This window comes from Branchiostoma floridae, chromosome 2, assembly GCF_000003815.2.
Source record: "Branchiostoma floridae strain S238N-H82 chromosome 2, Bfl_VNyyK, whole genome shotgun sequence".
Classification (NCBI taxonomy): Eukaryota; Metazoa; Chordata; class Leptocardii; order Amphioxiformes; family Branchiostomatidae; genus Branchiostoma; species Branchiostoma floridae.
The window spans coordinates 31,311,363-31,335,278 of NC_049980.1; the positions used below are offsets into that span (position 1 = coordinate 31,311,363).

The 23,916-nt window shown below is 39.5% G+C and overlaps 1 protein-coding gene across 9 annotated transcripts in view; it reads left to right on the forward strand.

The window, feature by feature from the left end:
* LOC118409989 (A-kinase anchor protein 13-like) overlaps nucleotides 1-23,916 on the forward strand; it is a 90,141-nt gene that overhangs the window by 45,037 nt on the left and 21,188 nt on the right. For 7 of the 9 annotated variants that reach the window (XM_035811427.1, XM_035811421.1, XM_035811423.1 and 4 more), the window contains 27 exons: nucleotides 1,730-1,785; nucleotides 3,354-3,445; nucleotides 3,999-4,122; nucleotides 4,616-4,689; nucleotides 6,824-6,863; nucleotides 7,360-7,424; nucleotides 8,806-8,900; nucleotides 10,086-10,172; nucleotides 10,778-10,821; nucleotides 11,522-11,613; nucleotides 11,879-11,936; nucleotides 12,243-12,295; nucleotides 13,015-13,191; nucleotides 14,078-14,203; nucleotides 15,377-15,494; nucleotides 15,793-15,842; nucleotides 16,157-16,276; nucleotides 16,651-16,732; nucleotides 17,180-17,265; nucleotides 17,734-17,914; nucleotides 18,387-18,464; nucleotides 18,935-19,008; nucleotides 19,371-19,403; nucleotides 19,742-19,823; nucleotides 20,196-20,363; nucleotides 21,952-22,124; nucleotides 23,704-23,772. In XM_035811427.1, coding sequence (XP_035667320.1) covers nucleotides 1,730-1,785; nucleotides 3,354-3,445; nucleotides 3,999-4,122; nucleotides 4,616-4,689; nucleotides 6,824-6,863; nucleotides 7,360-7,424; nucleotides 8,806-8,900; nucleotides 10,086-10,172; nucleotides 10,778-10,821; nucleotides 11,522-11,613; nucleotides 11,879-11,936; nucleotides 12,243-12,295; nucleotides 13,015-13,191; nucleotides 14,078-14,203; nucleotides 15,377-15,494; nucleotides 15,793-15,842; nucleotides 16,157-16,276; nucleotides 16,651-16,732; nucleotides 17,180-17,265; nucleotides 17,734-17,914; nucleotides 18,387-18,464; nucleotides 18,935-19,008; nucleotides 19,371-19,403; nucleotides 19,742-19,823; nucleotides 20,196-20,363; nucleotides 21,952-22,124; nucleotides 23,704-23,772 — 2,497 coding nt within the window. The remainder of the gene's footprint in view (nucleotides 1-1,729; nucleotides 1,786-3,353; nucleotides 3,446-3,998; nucleotides 4,123-4,615; nucleotides 4,690-6,823; nucleotides 6,864-7,359; nucleotides 7,425-8,805; nucleotides 8,901-10,085; nucleotides 10,173-10,777; nucleotides 10,822-11,521; nucleotides 11,614-11,878; nucleotides 11,937-12,242; nucleotides 12,296-13,014; nucleotides 13,192-14,077; nucleotides 14,204-15,376; nucleotides 15,495-15,792; nucleotides 15,843-16,156; nucleotides 16,277-16,650; nucleotides 16,733-17,179; nucleotides 17,266-17,733; nucleotides 17,915-18,386; nucleotides 18,465-18,934; nucleotides 19,009-19,370; nucleotides 19,404-19,741; nucleotides 19,824-20,195; nucleotides 20,364-21,951; nucleotides 22,125-23,703; nucleotides 23,773-23,916) is intronic. The other 2 variants (XM_035811422.1, XM_035811424.1) reach the window with 2 other exon arrangements.

Consider the following 23,916-nt stretch of genomic DNA (forward strand, 5'->3'; position numbering starts at 1 on the left):
ATCAAAGACTTTTGTGTGTGAATCTTGGAAAACTCAACACAGAACCTATGGTTGCCCAGCACAGTAATCTAATCCTTGTATAGCTGCACAGTTTTTTGTGTCCTCTCTGCTATTATTTTACATAGAGGACAAAAGAGACTTAACAGCTACAAAAGGGATAGATACTAGGCTAGGTAACCATACCAAGACCTGTATTTAATGGCAAGTTTTCAATAATCTGTATCTGAGTCTTAAGAAAATAACAATGCCACACTGCATTTGATTTTTGCTTTATTAAATTTAGAAACTACTTAAATTAATATAGGGTTGTATACATTAAAAATATTTAACTACTATTTAGAGTAATACTTAGTCTACTAGTATATGGTAAATTGATTCGTATCACTAACTAATTAAAGACACGGGTCCTTTAGCTAAATATATAAAACAGCTTGTCTGTACTGCTGTGATTTTTGTTATCTGAACAAGGTGGTACATGTAACTGACAGGAGTGGATAATGACATTACAGTCAAGCAGAAAACAAATTGCATTTTTCCTAGACTTTGTTACCCTAAATGTAACTTCACTTACATTGTAAGTCTACTAGTACATAGACTGTTATTTGTTTAGTTTATGCTCATTTATGCCAAAGTTCACTGACTGTAATGCCTTTGTTTATTTTGTATTAAGTATTATTGACAATGTATTATTCACAATCTAAAAATAATTCTTTCTAACCAGTAACCATTGTTTTCCATAACTCACAATTGACTAAGGTGTCTAATTATCATACCTAACGAATTCTAACTTCATTCCATTCTGCTAACTTAATTTCATTCTGCATTGTCTTTGCTGTGAATAGAACCTTAAACATTCTTCTTAGAATTTATAGTTTCTTTGAAATTATTTACAGGTCTAAAAGTTTTCTTCATTTCTTCCTCTCATGTTTCCAAGTCTTCTGCATTTTTTCTGCTGTTCCAAAATGAACTTAACTTTAAGTTAAGACCCCCTTTCCACTAGCAGCTATACAGCAACCAAAATTGGACTTGTGTGACCTTTGATATCATATTAGAATATGATACAAGATGTCAAAGTATGGTTTAAAAGGCAACATTAGGTGACACCAATTTCATTTCATTGTTGTTGCTTGAATTTTTAAGAAATATAAAAAGTATGCTTAGTTGGGGAAACACAATGAAAACAAAGCCAGGGAGGACCAGGTTTATGCCTTGGTACATACAGCTTTATGGTTTGAATACAGTCATATTTTTCCTCCCTGCCCTCAGCTTTTATGTCTGCTTGCTATATTTTCACTCTAAAAAATCCGAGAACCAACAAATTGAATTGGTGTGGCCTAACGTGCAAAAAAACGGTTATTGTTCTTTTTCTATGAGGTTTGTTGCAAGCAATTATTCAAATCTTAAGTCCGTCATTGGACACTTTGAGGTCGCAGCCGCTAGTTGAAAGAGGGTATAAAGGAATGCACCATCAGGCTAAACCGTTGTTGACAGGAAGCAAAAGTAACGATTGGAACAGTTTACACAACCCGCACCTCGCGTTGCTGATTAACTACCTCTGTCACCATAACACGGTTTACCCGTCCTGACCCCGGTAACTTCAACTGTTAACATTTGGATTTGGACTTTCCTCTCTCCCACATGACTCACTGCCTTCCGCCCATTGTAACAAGCGAAGGCCTCCGCTCATTCCTACAAGTCATTATTAACATGTCGTGTGACGCTTTTTCAGCCCGTCTAACTTCGAGAGCGACGAAGAGTCGAGTCAGCGAGGAAAGCCTGTCCCAGGTGAGTTAACTTCACACCTTACGTGCTGGAAACCATTCAGAAGAACATTATTGTGTTAATCATTTACCAGGCTTGCCTTTGGCTTGGAGCTTAAGTCAACAGGGGTGGGTTTATGAGCGCCATCTACATGTGGTTACGCCATTGTGTGCTCTGCTGGTAAGTCTTGTATGTAGATGCGTATATGCGTCACTTTCTGAAGAAGATCTCAAACTTTGGTTGTCACTAAACCAATGTCAGATTTAACATTTGGTTATGGTCACAATTTATTTGGAACGACTTCAATGGTGTGCTAGCAACATACGTTTCAAAGATCGCTGTAACAGACACATGGATAAATCAGATATCTGTCTACATTCAACATGTTTTTAGCATTTTTCATAATACGGTAGCCGATCTGTCCACAGTCACTGTTGTGTGCTGTTATCAGGCTCCTTGTGTACTCGGCCAACTAGATAAGTGTCTGTTGTCATGCAGCACTTTTTATTGCAGCAAAATGATTTTAAGCTGTAATCCCACTTAAGTGGTTACTACATGTCACATTTGGTCTGACTCAGAAACTGGATATGATTTTGGAATTGGTGAGACTAATCAATGATACTGACAAAAGGTAGTGGATTCTACCTGAAACGCCTGAAAAGTTCCAAAGTCATTATCTAGTTGCTTGAGTAACTGCTGTTTGGCATACAATTATATCGTGACTGTCACAGTCATGATGTGACACATTGTTCTCATTTAAAGTTAAACTCAGAGTTAAACTTAAAGGTTACTCTTAGACTATTAATAGTTACTTTCTTGGGCAAAGGGTGTAAAAAAGCTGCTATGGATAAATAGTTTGCAGTACCTTTGAATATGAAAGGTTTCAATATCATGTGTATCAGAGGGGACTCTGAAAATTGGAGTTGAATAATTCTGTGTAGATTATCTGGAAACATACATGAAACAAAAACTAGGGAAGAAATTGTTGCACTATTTCTTCTCTTCCTGTATGGTCAAAATTTTTATTAGTTGTAGGGTTAGGCTACAGGTTGATTAATTTATTTATTGGTAAAAAAAATGGCTGTTCAGCACGTACAGCCAGGGTTGCCAACTAGCCCATAGGTTAATAAAGTGTGTAGATTGTGGCAAGATACTTACTCATACATTCATCGTGGTTTGATTAGGGTATTTAGGAATGTGGTAAACAGACAATATTTGTCCGAAGATAACCGTGTTGCTTTAAGTCTCTAAACATTCCAATTGATGGTCCGTACAGATATAACAGAAATTGTATTATTATATCGTAATTTTCCAATGACATTCCATTCAACACTTTTCTACCAGCTTTTGTGACGTATTTAAGTACTAGAAATTGTTTTTTTCTAACATTCTACTAAGTCTTCATTTTATGTGGTGCACCCCAATATTTTGGTGCATCCATTTTTTTAGGTTGTGTGAACCTAAGTGCACCTTATCCCAAAAATGAATTTCGTGTCCTGATTAGGGTATTTAGGAATGTGGTAAACAGACAATATTTGTCCGAAGATAACCGTGTTTCTTGAAGTCTAAACATTCCGCTTGTCTGCCCGTAGGTGGCGTGGCGTCGCTGAAGGCTGATGACAAGGAAAAGTCTGTCCGTAGAAGATTCAGTTTCATCTTCTCCAGCACAAGATTAAAGGGAAAGGTTTGTCAACTTTCATCTTCAGGACTTTTTTGCACTGTTGATTGCAGTCTAGAAGTGTTGAATTAGTGTTTAGAGAATGTTGATTAGTGCCACTGGCAGCATTGCAAATACTACTACATGTATTTTGGGCTCTTGGCTGACATTTATGTTAACTTAATATTGTGTAATAAAGGAAATACTGTAGGACCGGTGATGATTCTGAAATCTTGCTTATATGACACCTTTAATGCACATCCTGTCTATCAGTGTTCCTTCCTAACTGGAATTGGTATTTTCGTAACTATAGTTACTCGTTTATTATGTAGAAATGACAGACTGAGTGTATTGTTACGCACTTTCTTTTACAAGTGGACTTGGTACATGTGTAATATTATGTAGAAATGACAGTATAATTGTTATACACTTTCTTTTTATAATAAGTGGACTTTGTCAATACAACAAACTAAAGTACATAAATTTGTAACTTGAAGGTCATATACAAGATAAACAAATGGAGATACATTGACTGGCATAGCAACAACAAGTAAAAATGTTAAATTTCCCTCCCCTTCAGTCCAAAGGAAAAGACAAGGAGTCTGCCAACACCCACCAGTTCGTGAACATCAGTTTCTCCAACTCCACAGTCTGTGACATCTGTGCGAAAACCTTGGCCAACAAGCCGGCCTTGCAGTGTCAGAGTAAGTCGTAGCACAGGGTGACTTAGCGTCCGTCCATTAACGGAATTTTGCTGCTAGGGACGAACAAAAATCTTGCCCATTCCATTCTCTGTGATGGACAAAAATAGCCATGTATAGATATTAATTGAACCAAGCTGAGTCTACCAGCAAAACTTGCCCCTCAAAATAAAGGATTCCGAAATAGAGTTTCTAAGGGTCTAGGTTTCAAAATTTTCTGACCCCTGGGGATGGAAAAAAATTTCAAGCTGGCTAGAATAGGTATAAAATACTAGACCATTCTACATTGATGTACTGGTAATACATAAAGTCATGTAATCAAGCTTTGTAGTCACATTTTGAAAGGACTATAATGATACAAGTAATTGCATTGATATGGCCTCAGTGAAATTTATGCATTGAAGTGCCCATTTACATGTAATGCTGTCGTTATGGATATTCCCTTCCCGGGTGTCACATGGCTCGTGGCTTAATTTATCGTTTCTCCCTTTTTCAGACTGTTCCATTAACGTCCACGAGAGTAACTGCCAAAGCTCCGTAACTCCCTGCCCGAAGGCTGGCAAAAGCAAGGTAAGAAAGGATTTATTCTGTATCTGTATGGCTGGTATTATAATAATTGCTCTCTGAGTGTCTGACACAGCACACCAGATTCTGTCTCTGTATCTGTATAGACAGTATGGGATTGATGATGATAGCCAGGATTGCTGCCCTTTGGTATAACATACCAGGTTTTGTATTCTGTATCTTTGTAGCAGGCCTTTTGCATAACACAGCTGCTTCTAATATCTGTACAGATGGTATACAATGTCATGCTCTTTGGCATAAAATGATGGTGATCTGTATCTGTATACCTGATATAGCTGCACTTGGCATAACACATCAGTTATTGGTAATAGCATCGGTAATTGGCAATCACCTTGTAGATGCACATGCCTTTCTACAAAATAATTTCTGTATTGAAAGGTTGTTTTGTTGTACGTTGCCTTGGACGTTATATTACCATCATGGTGTGTTGAAATCTCTCTCTCTCTCTCTTTAATGTCAAACTCAAAGCCTAAACATGCTAGGTGATAGTGCAGTAAATCTGTAATGCTGAACTCTAGATTTTTCATTGTAAAGAACCACCAGTGGCCACCACAGTTTGTGTGCAATGTTGGCTCAGCAAACAGGAAGAATTGTAATTACCCAGCCAAAGTTCATGATAAGAGCATTTTAATGATAAGAATATCTGATTCAGTAGCACTAGCAGTAGTGTAGAGCAGTTACGGTATCCTGATACTATAGGGTGGGGAAGGGGGGCAAAGAGGGAGAAAAGCCTACAATGTTGTAACATTGTTTCATGTAAAATGTATTATAATAGTTAAAAGTTTAAGTGTATATTGATTACATGATGTTTCTGTTTGCGTTGTACCTGTTATTTGAAATCACAAGTAAACAATCAGTCCTATTATGGTTTTCTGGCCAAAGGTTGTGTAGGGTAACAACATATCATGCATACATGTACCATTCTGCGCAGACCAATTGTACATAAAAATAATAGGGATATAGTACTTCTAGTGAATCTTGTATGTCTAGGGTGCAAATATGACATGTTGTTTCACTTTGGAAAACTTTGTATTTCTAAGTTATCTTCTCTTCTTGGATTTGTGTGGAACATTATAAATTAATGGCACTTTGAGTGTGTTTGTAATTTATAGCACAGGAACTGGTACATCAGGCAGACTAATTTCCAAGCCCCATGTCGATGTATGAAGTAAAATTCCTTTCCTCAGATATTACATAAGCCTGGACACTTCATATGGTCACTATTTGTACATAGATAATTATAATTTTTGTGGAGCCCAGCAAAATGTGAAGGCTGTTTTGAACTATCAAGCACAACTCTAACATTTGAATAGGGTTAAACATTCAACAGTCAGATGTTTTTGTTCCACCACAACCACGTGTTTGGAAAGCCACGTTGGTTACCTGTCTACCGTAAATTCATTTATTTTTGTAGGAATTTGATTCCCTGATGGGAGACCAAAGCAGATTTTCACAGTTCTGCAGTTGAAACACTTCTGAAGTAACAAATTAATCATGGAAGGGCATTTTGCAGTCATGTCATTTTTCAGTGGTAGAGAGGTGGGACCAAAAGAATAAATCCACAGCCAGCATTTAAACATTTACGGTAATATCTGTGGAAACTATGTGCCTGTGGAATGCAACCCAAACAAAAGATCAGACTTGGGTTTTTCTCCCGGCCTAATCCACTACATTGTTACTTTAACGTGTAGTTACGTGCATTTGTGAACAACGCACCCTTACATTTTGAAGTCGTGACTACCTTTTTGTTGACATAGATCATAAGATAACGAGGCACAAAGGCATAAATTGTTCCTTGTTATTGTCTCTGGAGGTAGGGTTGGTCTTTCTGAGTTGTTGTGAAAGGGAGGTGTGTCTGTATCAGTTAAGTCTAACACAATGCCAGGCAATTATCAGAAGGATAGAGGAGCTCGGAAAAAATCTTTTGATGTGAAAAAGGTTAAAAGTGACTGAGTGAGAGTGTGGTGGATACAATGCCACTCGCCATCGTTAAGGAAGTCTAATTAGCAACTGTGTGTACAGTGTAGTGTGTATACACATGAGTATGATTATATAGTCAGTACTTATAATAATTATGAATAACATCGTTCCAATGTTGCTCTCTGTTGTTCCGCTACAGAAAAACCTGCCATCAAAACCCAGCAATACCGGACTACCCCGTAAGTTTACCCGGTCATCCATTTTCATGTGATGTGATATGAAGTGCTCTAAACGCATTTGTTACTGTATACTGTGACATCATAGTATACAGTGAATATAGCAATTTTGTGGTATTCCCTACTAACTGACACTGTGACATGGCAGCAGATTCTGCTATGTTTGGTGATGTTGAAATGATTTGTGTTGCATATGAACTATAAAAAGATTGATTTAGATTTGAAAAGATATAGCATAATTATTACAGACTATAGATTTGAAAATTTTAATAGGATAATTGAGGCTTCAGGATTTTTTGAAATGATATGGAATTCTATCATTGTTGGACTTCATGCATACACCAAGCATGTTACAGTGTAACATTATACTGAGATGACCTGGTGCACGTGCATTTGTGCAAAAGATTAGTCTCGCAATGCATGTTTATGTGAGGAAGAATGATGAATATTGATGGTAGAATGATATGTTGTTGTTTTGTTGTTGTTGTTGTGTGTTTAGCTCCGTACCCGTACTCTGGAGGGAAGGAGCGACCCAGGTCAGAAATCATCCAAGGGAACAAAAGGGTGAGGAGAACAGTACAGTCAATATCTGGATTTTTCAATGTGGAACACAATTATTTTTGTTATGTTTTAGGTGCAGTTTGTGTTTGTGTCTTTGTGTCTTTGTGAACAGCATAACTCAAGAAGCTATGGATGGATACTTAATATAATTTGGTAGGTGTCTATAAGGGGGTGGGGAAATGAAGGTCAAGTTTGATAATGGGCCCCCTAGTGGCTTCTTATTATACAATATACTGCAGTAGAACTTCTGTTTTTTATATCTTGAGTTCATTTGGTTGAGAAAGTCAGTCAACCTTTATCACAAGTTAAAATCTTTTTTGGAAATTTAGTCCTTTGTATTTCAATTAGTTGGATTTATATTGAACACCCAACAAAGTCACTTACTATCACATTATGTACATTGAGTGTATATTTTGAAAGAAATGTTTTTGTGCTGTTGGCTTCTATTTTCAGAAATTCATAATAAAAAAAATAGTCCAGTAGGACAGTCGTTGGGTGGGCCAGTGACTCATGGTTGATGCGTATCGTGAGTGTTGACATAATTTGTTCCAGTCCAGAAAACCCATTGTGTCTAAAGGGTAGCACCTGTAGGGTTAGTAAGGAGTGGCAGACAATTCTTACAATATGCACTTACCAGTTATACCATAGTCTACACAATTCTTACAAAATACACTGTCCTTTTCTTTCAAGGGGTAGAAGTTGCAAGGGTAGAAGTTTCCATATCAATGCTCTTTCATGACGATGAGTTGTTTTTTCACTGTCATTGCTGTTGCTTGTTAGTATCATCATGTTTTGAAAAAGATAGGTATTCATACTCTAATAGTATGATGAGTGATACACAATCATGTGAAGATGCCCACTGAATTGTGTGGGAGTTAGCTTTGAATAGGCAGGGTTAGTGGGTTATCATTTGCATCAGGTTGGGGCATACCTAAGGTAACAGGTGTCTTTTGATACTAGTAGAGGTCTAGCATATAGACATTGTGTTAAGTCAGACTCACTCTTGAGGTGTATATTTTAAGGTTCAGCAAGGTTTGTAACATTTATATAGCATTAAAGAGTTTATCTTCATGAAAGAGCATTCATATGGAAACTCCTACCCTTGATTGAACAATAGGGGTAGACTGCAAGACAGTGTAACATAAGAATTGTCTAGACTCTGGCATGACTGGGAGTGTATCAAAGTAAGTATTGTGTTAGTTTTTAGACTGTCTGGTATGGTCTCCGGGTTGACATCTTGAAAGGGTGATAGTTATACCAGTTATGTCAATCCTTCCACAAATGTGGTAAAACTAGTAAATAAAGATCACAATCTCTATATACACTCAGTCCAACATAAAACATGTATATACATGCTGATTTACAATTCTTCTCCCCCCCACAGTATGCCGGTCATCCCAACCCAGCTGGCATGGTGAGGGGCTACGGCCATGGCAACACCATGTCCTCCAAACCCGCCTTCCAGACACCCATAAACAGGTACATGAACATAACATGAAAGTTCATCTGTGTAACTTGGTAGAATACATTATAGGTAAATGCTAACACTACTGTGACAGTGAATTAAACTATAGGGACCCCTCTAAATTTTCGATCAATCTCTGTCGACCTTGGCCGTAATCAGTATTTTACCAGGGGGAGATGAAGAAAAATTGAAATATGAAGCATACATAATATTTACTTCAATATTCAAGTTGGTAAATACCAACGAGGGGGAACTCACTCACTCACTATCCATGGTTAGATTATACTGCTGCTGGGTTCCCTGACGCAGGGGTAGGCAGCAGTCAGCTAGATGAAGAGAAGTTGGGATTTGAAACATAGTCGTAAATGAAGGTTAGGCATCCAGGTAATAAAGATACACCAAAAAGCAGACACTCAAGCAACTGGAAATGCTTTTGGAAACAGACATTTCAGATACCATCCATTATCTTATGTCAGTGACACATGTTTACTTCAATATTACTATTAAAACACAGTTGATAATGCTTTTCGTAAACGGGCATACAGGGCCCCACATGGCCCCACATACAATTATGAAAGATTAGTGGGTAGTTTTGACTAACGAGCCGCTGTTCCTTCCTCCTGCTGCCCTCCCTCTGGCAGCTGGCCCCTTCAGTTCTGGAAACCTTCCATAGAGTAAGTCCACCTGACCTTAGCTGGGGCCAGTCCCAAGGTCATACGATCATGTGTGTGTGTGATCTTGCTCGGATGGATGGGTCAGTTGGTGTGTGTGTGGCAGGGTGGGTGGATAGATTGAGTGAGTGAGTGGCTGAGTGAGAGTGAATGAGCCAAGACGGTTATGTTTTTTGGTAGTTTTTGTATGTATGCGCGTGTGTGTGGATGAGCAACCTAACTTGAGTATGCCTGTGTAGATTTTATTGATATTTGGTGTAAGGTCTGGAAATGATAAGATTTTCTGCCCCCCAGTGACCCTTTGCGACACTGCAGTGGAAATTCTGGTTTGATATCTTTTGAAGTTGACACTGTTCAGGGTACTGGGCTACTGTGTACATTTTTAATACAAGTGCATTCCTTGCATTGGTCCGATTGCAATGTGCCCTCCCTAACTGGACAGACACAAGTGTGAGTGTGTAGTTAAAAGCCTGATGTAAATGTGCCATGATGTGATGTGTTAACTGATCCCTGCCCCTGTCTGTACAGTAAGCCCATCAGTGAAGAGGACCAGGACACGGACATGGCCGGCAGCCGGATGGGGCGTCCCGCCAGCCATGGAGGCTCCATCACAAAGTTAGTCGTTTGTTTATTTGTTTGTTTTGTGTAACATGTTAACTTCTTCTTCATTGGCAGTCCAGTCTTAGTAGACTATGTAGAATGCCATGTTACAATGTTAACTGCCTTTACATGTAACACAATAGTTTTTTCACCTTTCTGAGGATGAACTGAACTGAACTGAAAAATGTAAATGCATAAGACTAGACTGTAAGGTTTGATCCACCCACACGGAGTTGGGCCTTAAGTTATTCGTTTTTTTTATAAGTCACGGTGGTGGATCTTGAACAATATCATGCTCGAGGTGTGGCTGGCCTCAAACAGGGAACTTTATATCATACCCGATCTGTATTCTTGCGGGTGACGTTTGTCCTAAATGTGCAAATTTAAGTATGAACATGGCTAAGTGTGAACTGTCTTTGGTGCAAATGGGTAATTTGTTTAGCACTAAAACTTTGGCCCATCACGCAACAAAAATGCACACTATGGAGACAACCAAAAATTTGGTGTGCAAAGTTCTTTTCTGGGATCAAAGTTTTCACTCAGCATGTTACGTTACTGTATGTTGACTACCAATACAGACAAATTTCCATGCTAATCTGTGTTGCTTGTTTCCTCTCTAGTATCCACGCCACCATTTCGGCCTCTTTGGAGTCACTAGATGAAGGTGAGAGCTTTCCACAATTGTCTGGTTTGCAGTAATGGCACTGACATTTTACTTGATCTACATGTATTATAAGGGCCCCGTCTCTTTTAAGTTTAAAGGATGTGTAGGGCACGCTCTTCTGACACCAGGTTAGCAGTGTTAATGCAAAGTTAAACTTTGTTTTTTGGAAAGTGAAAAGCAAAATGGTTTGCAGAACTTTGATTTAGTTGTGTCTAAAATATGATTGTATGATATGAGAGGTGTACAAGTGTAGAAATACGTGTTATGACATTGTTCTTGTAAATTTATAAAAAGCCTTATGAAATACAAAATGTATCTGTCTCATAGCTGATAAATACGAAATCTTCAAATGCTTCAAACCTGTGGGGTTGTACATATAAAGGATTTTCTTAAGGAAAAACTATTACATCATGGACACTAAGCTATGGCTCTGTGCCAATATGGCTGTTACATAACGCCTGTGGCAAAATCAATTTATTCTTATTCCCTTGTCTGGAAAGCTGTGTGTTTTCAGTGCTATCTGTGAGTGGGAAGGCATCATAACTCCAGAAGCTATGGATCTGTATGATGATATTTGGTATATTCACACATGTAGGTGTCATCAAAATAAATCACAACTTGGTCAAGGTCACCCTAGTGACTTTCTATGGTATTGTAGCTGTGCCAGTTTACGTATTTGATCTAACTGTGTTGTTTTAAGGTGCAGCTGGGGTGGATGAGCTACAGGAAGATGCTGAGCTTCTGTTTAAGGGGATGGAACCAGAGACATGGAGGGAAACTATTGATAACAAGGTATTCAAGTCTGCTATCATTTCTTTATCATCTATACATGTAGTAGTCCACTGTGTTCTTCTGCTGATGCAGTGGTCTGGACACCCTGCAGCTGCAATCAGTCTTTCTTCTACTCTCTTCACTTTGTCCTGTTCATTCTGAGCTTCCGTTTTAGCTCCCATAGTTTCCTTTCTGACTGCAGTGGTCCTATAGCCTATGATTATTTTAAAACTGTTAAAACTGCTTCCTGCTTGGCTTCTTATGGTTTGTTATTTTCTTATTACAGACCTTGAGGAAACTGAAGTTGTCTGAGAGGGACATTAAGAGGCAAAATGCCATCTATGGTAAGGATACTTTTTTCATTTTAAAGGATTAAAGTTTTGTGAAGTCAATTGTTAAATATGAATACTATTAGATAATATCTCTGATATCTAGAGCAGGATGTTTATTATCTAAGTTTGAAGTTGAGTCCCTTTGATGATATTCTTTCAGTGGAATTATTATGGAATTATAGGATGTCAAACATTGATGTGTGTAAGATTATATTGCATCAATTTACAAGTGTCTTCATCTTCATGTTTCATAGCTGTTCAAACTTTTTTTACAGTTACCCAGGTCTTTAATTTGCGTGACAACCTTTTTTCTTTCAGAATTCATGCGCACAGAAATGCAACATTTTAAAACGTTGAAAATCATGCAAAGAGTAAGTACTGTCATCGTGCATACCTACAAACTATTTTAAGAAGGAGTCTTTTCATGAATCTATATAATTGTAATTGATCCTGACTGTCCATCAAAATTAGCACTTCAATTATCATTAAGATATTCCCTTTTAAGGCAATGAGAACTTCTCTACTTTGATTCATGTCACTTTAGGTCAATGGATTGACTTGAAACTCAGGCTTTTATGAATTGGAGACTCCCCTAAATTATTTCTGACATCCTGGTCTGTCAACATGCAGAGACTTTGACTTAGGGATCTCTACCAGTACAATCAGACATTCTGCCAGATTACAGTCTCTATACGCCAAAAAGCAGTTACTCAAGCAACTGGATATGATTTTGGAAAATCATATCCAGTTCCTTGAGTGACTACTTTTTTGGCTTATCTTTAATTTTACCTGGATGTCAAACCTTCATTGATGCACTCTATATTATACTCTGACATATATCTTTTAATGAAACTTTGTTCTGTCTGATGATTGTATACAATGTCATGTAGAAACAACAAGCTGAAACAGATTTTGTTAATGTTTGCATCTTCTACATAAATGTTAGAAATGTGTAAATTTCCATTGCCTATGCATGCTGCCCACCTTGTATGTTGACCCTCAAACATCAGCAGTGCTGCCTCGAGGGTCAGGGTAATGATTCGTTGGATTTTGGAATGAATAAATATTCAATACGAAACAATGTTTGCAGATATTTGCTTACGGCATGTTGTTCGAGCTCCGTATGGACCCCACGGTGGTCGACCAGATCTTCCCAGCGCTAGACGACATCATCGACCTTCACACGACCTTCAAACAGAACCTCCAGGACCGGCGGAAGGAGCAGTCACCTGTGGTGGAGAAGATCGGAGACGTCATCTGCCAACAGGTGGGGATGGCATAGAGTTGGGACAACATTTATCATTTAAGCTTATCAAATACCATTATACTACTGTAAATGCAGAAATGTTCGCGGTGGATTAATGTTCGCGGTTTTCGCGGTGACCACTTCACCACGAACTTAAAACCACCGCGAACATTTTTCTACTATGGTATAAGACTGCAGTCTATGGTGTTACCGCGAAATTAAAACCACCGCGAAAAGTCCTTTTCCCCGCTACCGCGAAATTAAATCCCCGCGAACTTAAATGCATTTACAGTATTAGTTAATCTCGTTTCTCATCCGTAAACCATGGATGTCTATCTTTCATGACTGTCCTTCAAAGCTAAAAAGGATGGCAAGAAACTTAATTCAGCAATTAAATAGGGGGTTAGATTTTTGTAAGGCCAAATTCTTTGTAGATGCATGGTGATAGTCAGAATATACCTATGATGATAAACTTGATTTATTTTAAAAGTCCTACCAGGGTTGTAGCCAGCACCTGTCCTTCCGTTTTTGATGGAATTTTGCCCATGTGTAATTTTTCACCAAAACAGATGCCATTGAACAGTTTTGTCTACCTGCAAAATTTACACCTCAAAATGCAGGAAATAGCGTTTCAGGGGGTCAGAGGAACCCCCATCCTAGTAATGTCGCGCCTTGGGCACTCAATAGGGTTCAGAATTGAGGGGACGGAAAATGATTTCAGGCTAGCTACAAGCCTGAGTCCTGCCTGAGTGTCTTACCGTCATGGATACTTGTTACTGCCTTACAGTTCCAAGACGAGCTGGGGGAGCGCATGATGTCACTTGGCCATTTGATGTCATGAAAGGTTGTTGAAAGAATTTGAAATCTTTTTGCCACTAACACATAATCTTGTCCCTGTTTTGTGCAGTTCCAAGACGAGCTTGGTGAGCGCATGACACTAGCGTACGGTGAGCTGTGCAGTAAGCAGGCCGAGGCCATCAGCATATACAAAGAGTGGTACACCAGGGACAGGAAGTTCCAGAACTTCATCAAGGTATGTCCAGAAAACCTTAAACATATAATTACTGTAAAACTACTCTATGTCATACCTGTGTCGCAAAAACGTTCGATACGGGTGTTCCGGACCGGGCCATAACTTCCGTATCGCACAGGTTCGAAAGGCGTATCACACAGGCTTTCTTCGAGTAAATCGAACCATTTCGAACGGGCCGAGTGTGGCATGGTTGGCAATGGGAATACCTGATTCGGACGTTGGAACATTGCTGTTGCAACACTTTTTGCTCGAGGGCACCAAATTTGTTCAACTTCTGGCGCATTTCGCATCAAAACATGGGTTTTCTTAGGTGGGTATGACATAAATAAAATACAACACGGTGTATTCCGCATCACCCTCCGTCCCAGCCCTCCCTCGGGTGATACGGAATACACCGTGTTGTATTCTATATGTATAGTACCAGTTACTGTTTTTGCATGTACTAGACTAAAACCTAGTGGGCTTAGAGGAGTATGTTTGCCTTGTATTCAGGAGGTCAGAAGTACAAAATATATATCAGTCCCAGCCATATCATGCCAAAGACTTTAAAAACTGGCACATGCTGCCTTCTCTGGTGAGCACTTAGCACTTAAGAGAAAGAGTATGGGGGGACATATTACCACACTCCACTACCAAATGATTTAAAGAAAGAAGAGCAGAAAGATTTGCCATGTCTTACCAACTCCCCTACCTACACTCAAATGGTCGACTGTCCAACTCCAGTCTTTCTCTACAAGGAACTAGCAACCCAACACCCCTGTGATTATCAAGTCACAAGTCAAATATGTTCTGCATAATGTGACGTCACAGAAGAGTGCTTATTCCTTGACAAAGATTCGAGTTGGACTGTTGAATACTGTAAATGCAGAAATGTTTGTGGTGGATTGATGTTCGCGGTTTTCGCGGTGACCACTTCACCGCAAACTTAAAACCACTGCGAACATTTTTCTATTATGGTATTAGACTGCAGTCTATGGTCTAAAGTCCCTTTTCCCGCTACCGCGAAATTAAATCCCCGCGAACTTAAATGCATTTACAGTATTTGGGTAAGTTTTTGTGTATGGAAATGACATTTCAACTTTGCTTCAAAGCAATTTCTACAACCCCTAAGTTGAACTTAAATTGAAATTTTCAAGCTAAATACTTCAATTGTTGTTTTCCTTGGTCCTGTAGAAGTGCAGCCACATCCCCCTGTGCAGAAGGTTTGGGGTTCCCGAGCACATCCGTCTGGTGTCCCAGCGCATCACCCAGTATCCGCTAGTCATTGATGCAATCATCAAGAGAACCAAAGGTCAGTCAAGCATCTAATGTCATCTCACATAATTCCACCAGGCACCCTTATAGACAGCTAGATATGCTGCATTCAGTTGAGGGGTCTTGAATGTTTCATTTTTTCCCCCCAGCGCTTTTGGTCTTTGGATACCCGGTGGAATTATGAGAATTTATGTTAATACCAGATAAATAACGCCTGCTCAGAAAAGAACAAGAAATAGTCATGCCTTTAAGTACAAAAACTATCAACCCAGTGGATTGAGGTGTTTTTGACTCTCTGTAGTTAATTTGACAACATCTTATCATCTTCTTTCCAGAATCTAAACCTGACCATGAGCCACTGAAACAGTCAAGACAACTAGTAGTGGTAAGGAGTTCTTTATGCTAGCATATGTATCTGCAAACTCTTCATCAGTTGTGATTGTACTTAACTCAGTGGGTTTTCTGCTATGGCCACCATTGGTCAGTAGGGTACTGCCACATTGTGCACATCTGTAAGCTGACTCAGGTCTGTTGCGAAGTCCTTTTCACAGGATGCCCTTTTCTTGGGCATCAGTCTGGCTTCTGGACAGTGTGCATGTCCAGCTTAATCTGTCATTCACCCAGTATATATTATGTGCTTCATGTAATAGTATGCTCTTCATTCATTCATCATCATCCCCATCTTCTCCTGTACCCCAGGACCTGTTGAACAGAGTGGATGAGATGGTTGATGATTACAACAGACAACAGAAGCTACTGGAGATTTACAACAAGCTGGAGAAGGGTCATGCAACATTCAAGAACGGCAGGAAATTCAGGGTAAGGATACAACCCACTGTGTATTTGATCAAGTAATAATTGCTTCAAAGCATTTAAGTGGCCTCCAAGCTTTTAAGACCTTCTAAAGATACAAGAACACTTACCAGCTATGAGCCATAGATAAGCCACTGAACTGGAGCACTTTTTTGTGGCTAGGATTCACTACTGTAACAGAATTTTATTTCAGAAAAAAAGAACTTTCAACAAGAAATAGCGCATCAAATTTTTGACTGTCCTTTTGCAGTCTCCCTCAGAATGCAAGATACTAGACAAGGCCTTACAGACATGTGACGTCCGCATTGCTATAATAAATGCCAGGAAGTTTACACTTTAGAGTGCATATACACCAACACATCTTAAAAATTTTTCCACAGAGAGATGACTTGCTCCATAACCACCGCAAGCTGATACATGAAGGAGTTGTTGGGTGGAAGAATGCGAGAGGAACTGTCAAAGGTAACATCACGATTTTGACCTAGATATCTAACTTGATACACCATCAGTAACGCGCATAGTCTAGTGGTTAGCAACTTGTGCTTCTGGACATAGAGGTTTGGACTGTTCTTCAGTCACCCACTGGGACTACTGTAAAGATTATTTGTGTTCACCTCTTCCCAGTCAACATAGGACAGAGAACATTATTCATTGTATTTATCAAAAAAGGCTGGGGGAATTTCCCTGGTACAATGGACCTGTAAATGTATTTATTCCGTCTGTCTTCTCTGTAACGACTTGATAAGGAATAGTTCTTCAGTGACCTAAATTGGTTCAAATTGCTTTCATTTTTTCACTTTCACAATAATTATTGATCAGTATATATCAGAAGAATATTACTAGACTAAGCGTCATTGCATTGTGTCAGTCCTGCTGTTTTAAACTTGTCCTTGTCATGTGTTGTTTCAGAGGTGACAGCCGTGGTGCTATCTGACATGCTGCTCTTCCTACACGAGAACAACCAGAGATATTCCTTCTACTCGCAGGACCAAAAGGTAAGAATCCAAATGGCTTTAGGATTGCTTTTCTATTAAAGGCTCATTGAGCTTTTAGTTTTAAAATGATACGGCATTGCAGAGGCCACTGTTAGGGGTTCTGAGTTGTACTGTCAGTCAGTCACATGGGTGGTGCCCATCTCTGTTTCAGTAGCCCTGGGCCACACAACTTTGTACAATCACTACAGCAGGGGGCTAGTCCACTGGTAGTGGTGTGTGTTTAACTTCCATACTCTTTCCCAAATGCTGAGTGCTAAGCAAAGAAAGCAACATGTTCCATTTTTAAAGTCTTGCACTGCACTGGTGCAGGTAACATTGAAAATTACCTGCACCAGACAAATTTTACCTGCACCACTCTGAATTAAGGAAGTATGGATCATACTAAAATTGTTCAGGAACCATTGCTATCTTTTCTTTTATACTTCGAGTATTTTGAGCCCTGAGTAACAGCGTCCGTGTCTATTGCAGTCCGCTGTAATTCCACTATTCAAGCTGCTGGTGCGAGAAGTTGCAAACGAGGAGCGCAGCCTGTTCCTGATCTCAGCAAACACAGTCGAGATGTACGAGATCATGTGTGTGGACGGGAAGGAGCGCGAGACCTGGATGAAGATCGTCCGAGAAGCGGTCAACAACTGTCCCGAGGAGGAAGGTACGGGAACAGTAACTGTTACCATCTCTGTGCTTCTGTAGTCTGTATGCACTGTTTGAAACATTGTTACAAACAACTTGAACAGATACAATGATTATAATTGAAGAACATACAGTGTAGGGAAATAAACAATGTTATTCTGAATCAGTGTTTGTCAGAATCAAAGTCTTCATAATATTAGGAAAAGTTAGGAAAAACATCAGCATAACAACTTGCAATATGGCTTTATCCAATCTTTGACACGCTGGAGTTTGTAATATTTTAAGTAATACTATAAATTTTGTATATTGTCTTTTATGCTCATACTTTTTTTCTTAAGCATATTGTATGTTTGGTTGAATCAGATAAAGGTCTGGAATAAAGATAGACATAAAAAGATAAATAAAAAGAGTTTGTATGATCTAAAGTTGTGTTCTTTGCTGACATATACCTGATACAATCCAACTGATTGAGATGTTTCTGGTTGCTGTAGATGAAGGCATGAAGAGTGAAACAGAGGAGGAGAGAAAAATCACAGAGGCCAGGACAGCCAAGATGAACCAGCTCATAGGTATAGTTCATGTCACCTCATAATTTGATCACATTTGATAAACTTGTACCTAGTCTAATTTCTAGTAAAATCTTCAAAATGTCTGATAAACTGGTGGACAAACATGTACCCACTGCTTGGTCTAAGTACATCTAGTATCTGCTCAGAAAAATGAAAATAGTCATGCCCTCAAGTGCTGTGTATCAAGTTGAACCTAGAATTGATGTTTATATTGAGTTTTTTCCACTCGTAGAACCATCATCATAGATTTCATTGCCCATTGCCATCAAGTACAGTTGGAGCATCCACTCTAGATACAGCCAGATGTGCAAAGGTTAGGTTTGACAAGTCGTTTAGTGTAATATAACCAGCTGCAAAGCTGGTTTGTTACACTGAAGAGTGGTTATACCAGCTATAAAGATACAGTTAGCCATTAGATCTCTTTTGAGCAAAATACATGTAAATTAGCCTGTTAAACCTTGTTTGTACAGATGAGATGACCAACAGAGATCGTGAGGTCAACCATCACCTACAGGAGAAGATGAAGGCGCTGGCAGGGCTGACTGTACGTTCTTACACCTCTTCAGTCTGTCATGTTGTTAATGTTAAAGCTTTGATGGGAGGCCTGTACACCCTTTTATAAAGTACTAGTATGTATCTACACCTCACTGGATTATTCTGGGGGATAGATGATGATGAAAATGTGGCCCAAAATGCTTTACTCATGCACACAATGGTTTAGTCGCTGGCGATAGCACCTATAGAAGGCATTATGTCAGTACTGTGTATACTGTATATACCTCGGGGTTGGAAATTAACCCTTCAGTGTTTCCTCTCATATGGAACTGTAGTTATGTACCAGTAGATGCCATGCTTTGTACCTTGTACAATTGTTGCATTATAATTGATGTAATAACTGTTTTCTAGGAGCTGATTGGGAGAGAAGATATTGCCCAACAGGTAGGACATTATTCAAGCTTAGAGTTGTACATATTTGATATATCTGTATCTATATATGGGACATTGCAAACAAAGAACAACCATGCAGACTTTATCAGATGTACTGAATTTTTACTGTTACAGTAGTGATGGGAGGATTATAGGATGTCTTGTCCTCACTTTAAGTTGTCCCTCTAAAGTTGCTAAACTTGCAAAACATTCTTTGTCATTCACAACTAAAGCCATGGATAATGGTCTTTCATTCAACCTGATGAGCCTAATGTAACTAAGGCTTTCTTCTTCTCATGGTTGCTATGATAACAAAAACATTCATTCTCTGTACTGTGATTCCTCCCCAGTTGAAGCCCACGTACCCCATGGCCATAGACACAGGCGAGGAGCTGCAAGCAAAGAAATGGCTGCAGGCGGCCATTCAAGAAGGTAAATGTCTTAGCCATTAGAAATAGATAGGAGTAGATTCAGAATTACATGCTACATATTGACTCCTTCAGCCTGTTCATTCTAATGATGCTAAAGAAGACTGATGGGTCTTATCGAAACCTACAAAACTGTTTTTCATTGTTTTTAAATACAACTTCACATGCATGTCAGTATGGCTATAGTACATGTATAGCAGCCATTGTACTTGTAAAGCATTGGAGATTAAGATGGTATGAAAGGAATGTTTGATATCTTGATAATATCTTCTCCTAAAATTTTAGGTTTGTTGTGTACTGAAACACAGGGATACCTCAATGACAACTTGATGTAATTTAAAGTGAAAAGTCAAACAATGATGTTTTGTATTGACAGCTGAGAATCTGAAGAACACGCTGTACGGCCCTGGTGGCCATCTCAGTCGCAGTGTCAGCAGTGTAGGGGAGCACGGCAGTGGGTCCCACCTCTCACCCGTCTTACCCAAACGGAACAAGACCTTCGGAGGGTTCGACACGAAGGAGGAGTCGACCAACGGCGGAAGAGGTGTGTTACAGTATCAACTTCTGTCTAACTATCTAGGGTTGTGAGTGGTTCAAGCTCAAAACTTATTTATTTATTTATTTATTGGTTTGGCTGTTCAGGACACACAGCCAAGGCTGCCCAACTAGCCTATGGCTATTACAAAGGGCTAGCCCTGCTGACAAACACAGAGACAATACATATGGATTTGGACAGGATACTTATCAGTAACAATTTTCTAAGTTCATAAAGGATAGGAATGAAAACAAAAAAAAGAACATAAATATAATTATATACATGGTGTAGGATGACATACAAATCATCTATAATGGACTATAAAACATCACTTGTCAACAAGCTCAAAACTTACAGTCCAATGGCTGCACCTGGGTCATTTACTGTCGTATTTAGCACCTGAGTTATTGCCAGATGGCAGCCGCACCATGCGACTTATCCCACCAATTGTATGCTCCTCGCATTTCAGCCGCTGGCTGCAAAAAGAGTACTTACCGGTAGTCTAGTAGTTGGAATAATGAAAAATAATACTAATAATAATGATGATGATAATAATAATAAATAAAATTTGTCCAGCACCTTAGATAAATACTAGTTAGATTATGCAATTGCACCTAGTAACTCAAGATTCTTTTATGAATTGTAATGAATTTTGGTATATGGGTAGTATTAGATCTCTGATTTCTTGGTCCCTGCTGTTCTTATACAAGTTGTTGTCTCATAACAAGTTCATCAGAGTTAAGTTGCCTTGTTACCTTATTTACAGGACATTATTGGGAATACGTTCTACATAAAGGTACATGGCTGTTTAAGGAATGACTTAAAAAGCTGAAATGCAGGGTGTCTGGATAGGATAAAAAAAGTTAGGCCACATTCAGCTCGGGTTTGCTTAGCGAAGTTAAATTGTTGGATAAAAAAGGTTTCAATGACTTGATACTGTACAATCTTTTAATTTCAATTGGCCTTGTAGTTGTACGCTTCAAAGGTTTTTAGTCTTCATGGTGGCACAATAGATATACAGTGTACAAATGTTGTACGAATCTCATCTCCTAGATTGCAAATCCAATGTAGATCTTTCATTTTTAAATCTTGATAAAACCATTGCCATTCTTTTCTGCTGGTACATTGATGGCCAAGGGGGTAGAGTGGTTGGCTTGCATAAGGAAGGTTTATACTAGACTTTTAAAAAAAGGCACAGACTTGTTTTGCTGCTTGGCACTGAGCACATACTGAGAAAGAGTATGGGAGTTGAACACACATCGCTATCTGTGGACTAGTCCCCCGCTGTACAATGTATTGGTCTGTGTGGCACAAGGGCCATATAAAAGAAGATGGGTACTGCCCCTTGTATATACACCACTGCCAGTGGACTAGTACCCTGCTGTAGTAGCCTGTGTGGTTCAAGTTCTATGGAAAATAGACATAGCCACTGCCCCTATAGATACATGTTCACTGCAAGTGGACTAGTCCCCTGCTGTAGTGGTTTGTGTAGCCCAAGGCCTATAGAAAAGAAGATGGTCGCCATCCTTGTGTGCCAAAATTTAGAGGGAGGATTAATATTTTAAACTAATAAGTTAACTTGATCATTCCCTGCTAGGTTCCTTTAAGAAGCGTTACCCCGTCTCCACCCTGAACGATGCAGAACAGCAGAGCAGCAGTTCACCCGACCTGCCCAGCAGGGTGGGAGGGGCCAGTGGTGACAGACAGCAGCTGTCACACAGCAAGTCTGACAGCGTCAGTCCCACCGAACAGGAACACAGGTCGTTCAAGGTACGTCTACATCTTGTTTTCTTGTCTTACAATTGTAAAAGCTATCGGGGAGTGGCAGCTAGGAATATTTCTAACTCGAAAGGAGCCTGGCAGCGGGTACAGACAGCAGTTGTCACACAGCAAGTCTGACAGCGTCAGTCCCACCGAACAGGAACACAGGTCGTTCAAGGTGCGTGTGCATCCTAGGTATTCCTGTCTTACGTGTACGTTGCAAAAGCTATTGGAGAGTGGCAGATGGGAATATTTCTAACTTGAATAAGTCCACCGGTAACACTGAAAACAAGTGTCACACTGCAAGTCTGACAGTATCAGTCCCACCGAGCAGGAACACAGGTCGTTCAAGGTGCGTGTGGATTTTGGAAGATCGGAGTAGACTCTACATGTTTAGCCTCTACCAGACTTTGTTGATTGAACAGTTGATCTGACTTTACGATATATATGAGGTTCTCTCTGCTAGTGTACTCGTAAGAATGCACATGACACATGATGTCTTAGTGATCCCTCCCACTACAATGCTGTATACCTTGAGTATTTCTTTGCTGCCATTGCTCTCTTGTTTCTCTATGTTATTAACCTTTAAGAAATGCAAGCTTTGTATGCACCACGTTTTGGTCTCCATTTTGCCAAGGTGATTGTAAATCCTTCAGCTAATGTGTTAAATGACAGTAGATAATCAAATACATGTAGATAGACATTATAAAATAATTTCATGAAAGAAAAATTGTTTGAAGTTCCAGGGTTTGTATTTGTACGAGGGCTCTGATTGGTCCCGTCCGGGTAGTAGCTTGCTCCTATGTTTGCTTCTTCTAACCAAGAAACTTGAAATGGTTAACTGATTGCTGTATCCCAGCATCTGATTGCTAGAATCCATTCCTTAATCCACTCATTAACTAACGTCACCACCAAAAGATTTGAATATACAGTTCTCCAAATGTGTAGCAGAAACAAACATAGGAGCAAACTTCTACCTGCATGGTGCCCAGGCTATGTAGATCCTGGTTGTGAAAGTTGCTATCCAGTCATTTTCCAATCCAATGAAATTATTCATTATACTTTCTCAATGATCGCACTACTATACTGCCTTTTTCATGACTTCATGTGCTATATAGTCTTTTCATGGTTATATCCTGCTGGCTGTGTGATGATATTTTCCTGCACATGTGTTTGACTGAAGACTGTTGCTCGGTGGCCTTTCCTCCGTAGCTGCCAACCTGATGAAATTATTCACTATATTTAGACAATGATTGCACTATTCTATGATACTGCCTTTTTCATGGCTTCATGTAACGCTAGTTCACCTTTATCCGTAGTATATCCATTGTTTTTAAAAACGGTATGTAGGCATATCAAGTCGACAGGTGGTAGTTTTGAACTGCAATATCCTGAATTATCCTAAAATACGTCTGTCAATGTGCTATCCCCAAATACACTGTTTTCAAAAGTTTTGAAGCAACGGATATAGGTTACCCACCGGATGAAGGTGAACTAGGGTTAGTCATTTCACGATGATCTTGCTACCTGTGTGATGATATTTTCCTGCACCTGTGATTGATGTTGCTCGGTGGCCTTTCCTCCACAGCTGTCGCTGGCTCTCCTCCAGGCTTTCTCTCTCATCCCCCTGCGCCCCATCCTCAGTCTCCCTCCCAAGGTAGAGTAGCCACGCCCGGACACACCCACCTTTCCACACCCTGCTCTTAGGGCCGGTTTACACCAGGCAAAAAAATGACTTGTCCTAACAATGTCTTAAGCCCCCTTTACAAATCAAGAGTTTAGCTCGGCCGAGTTGTCAGCG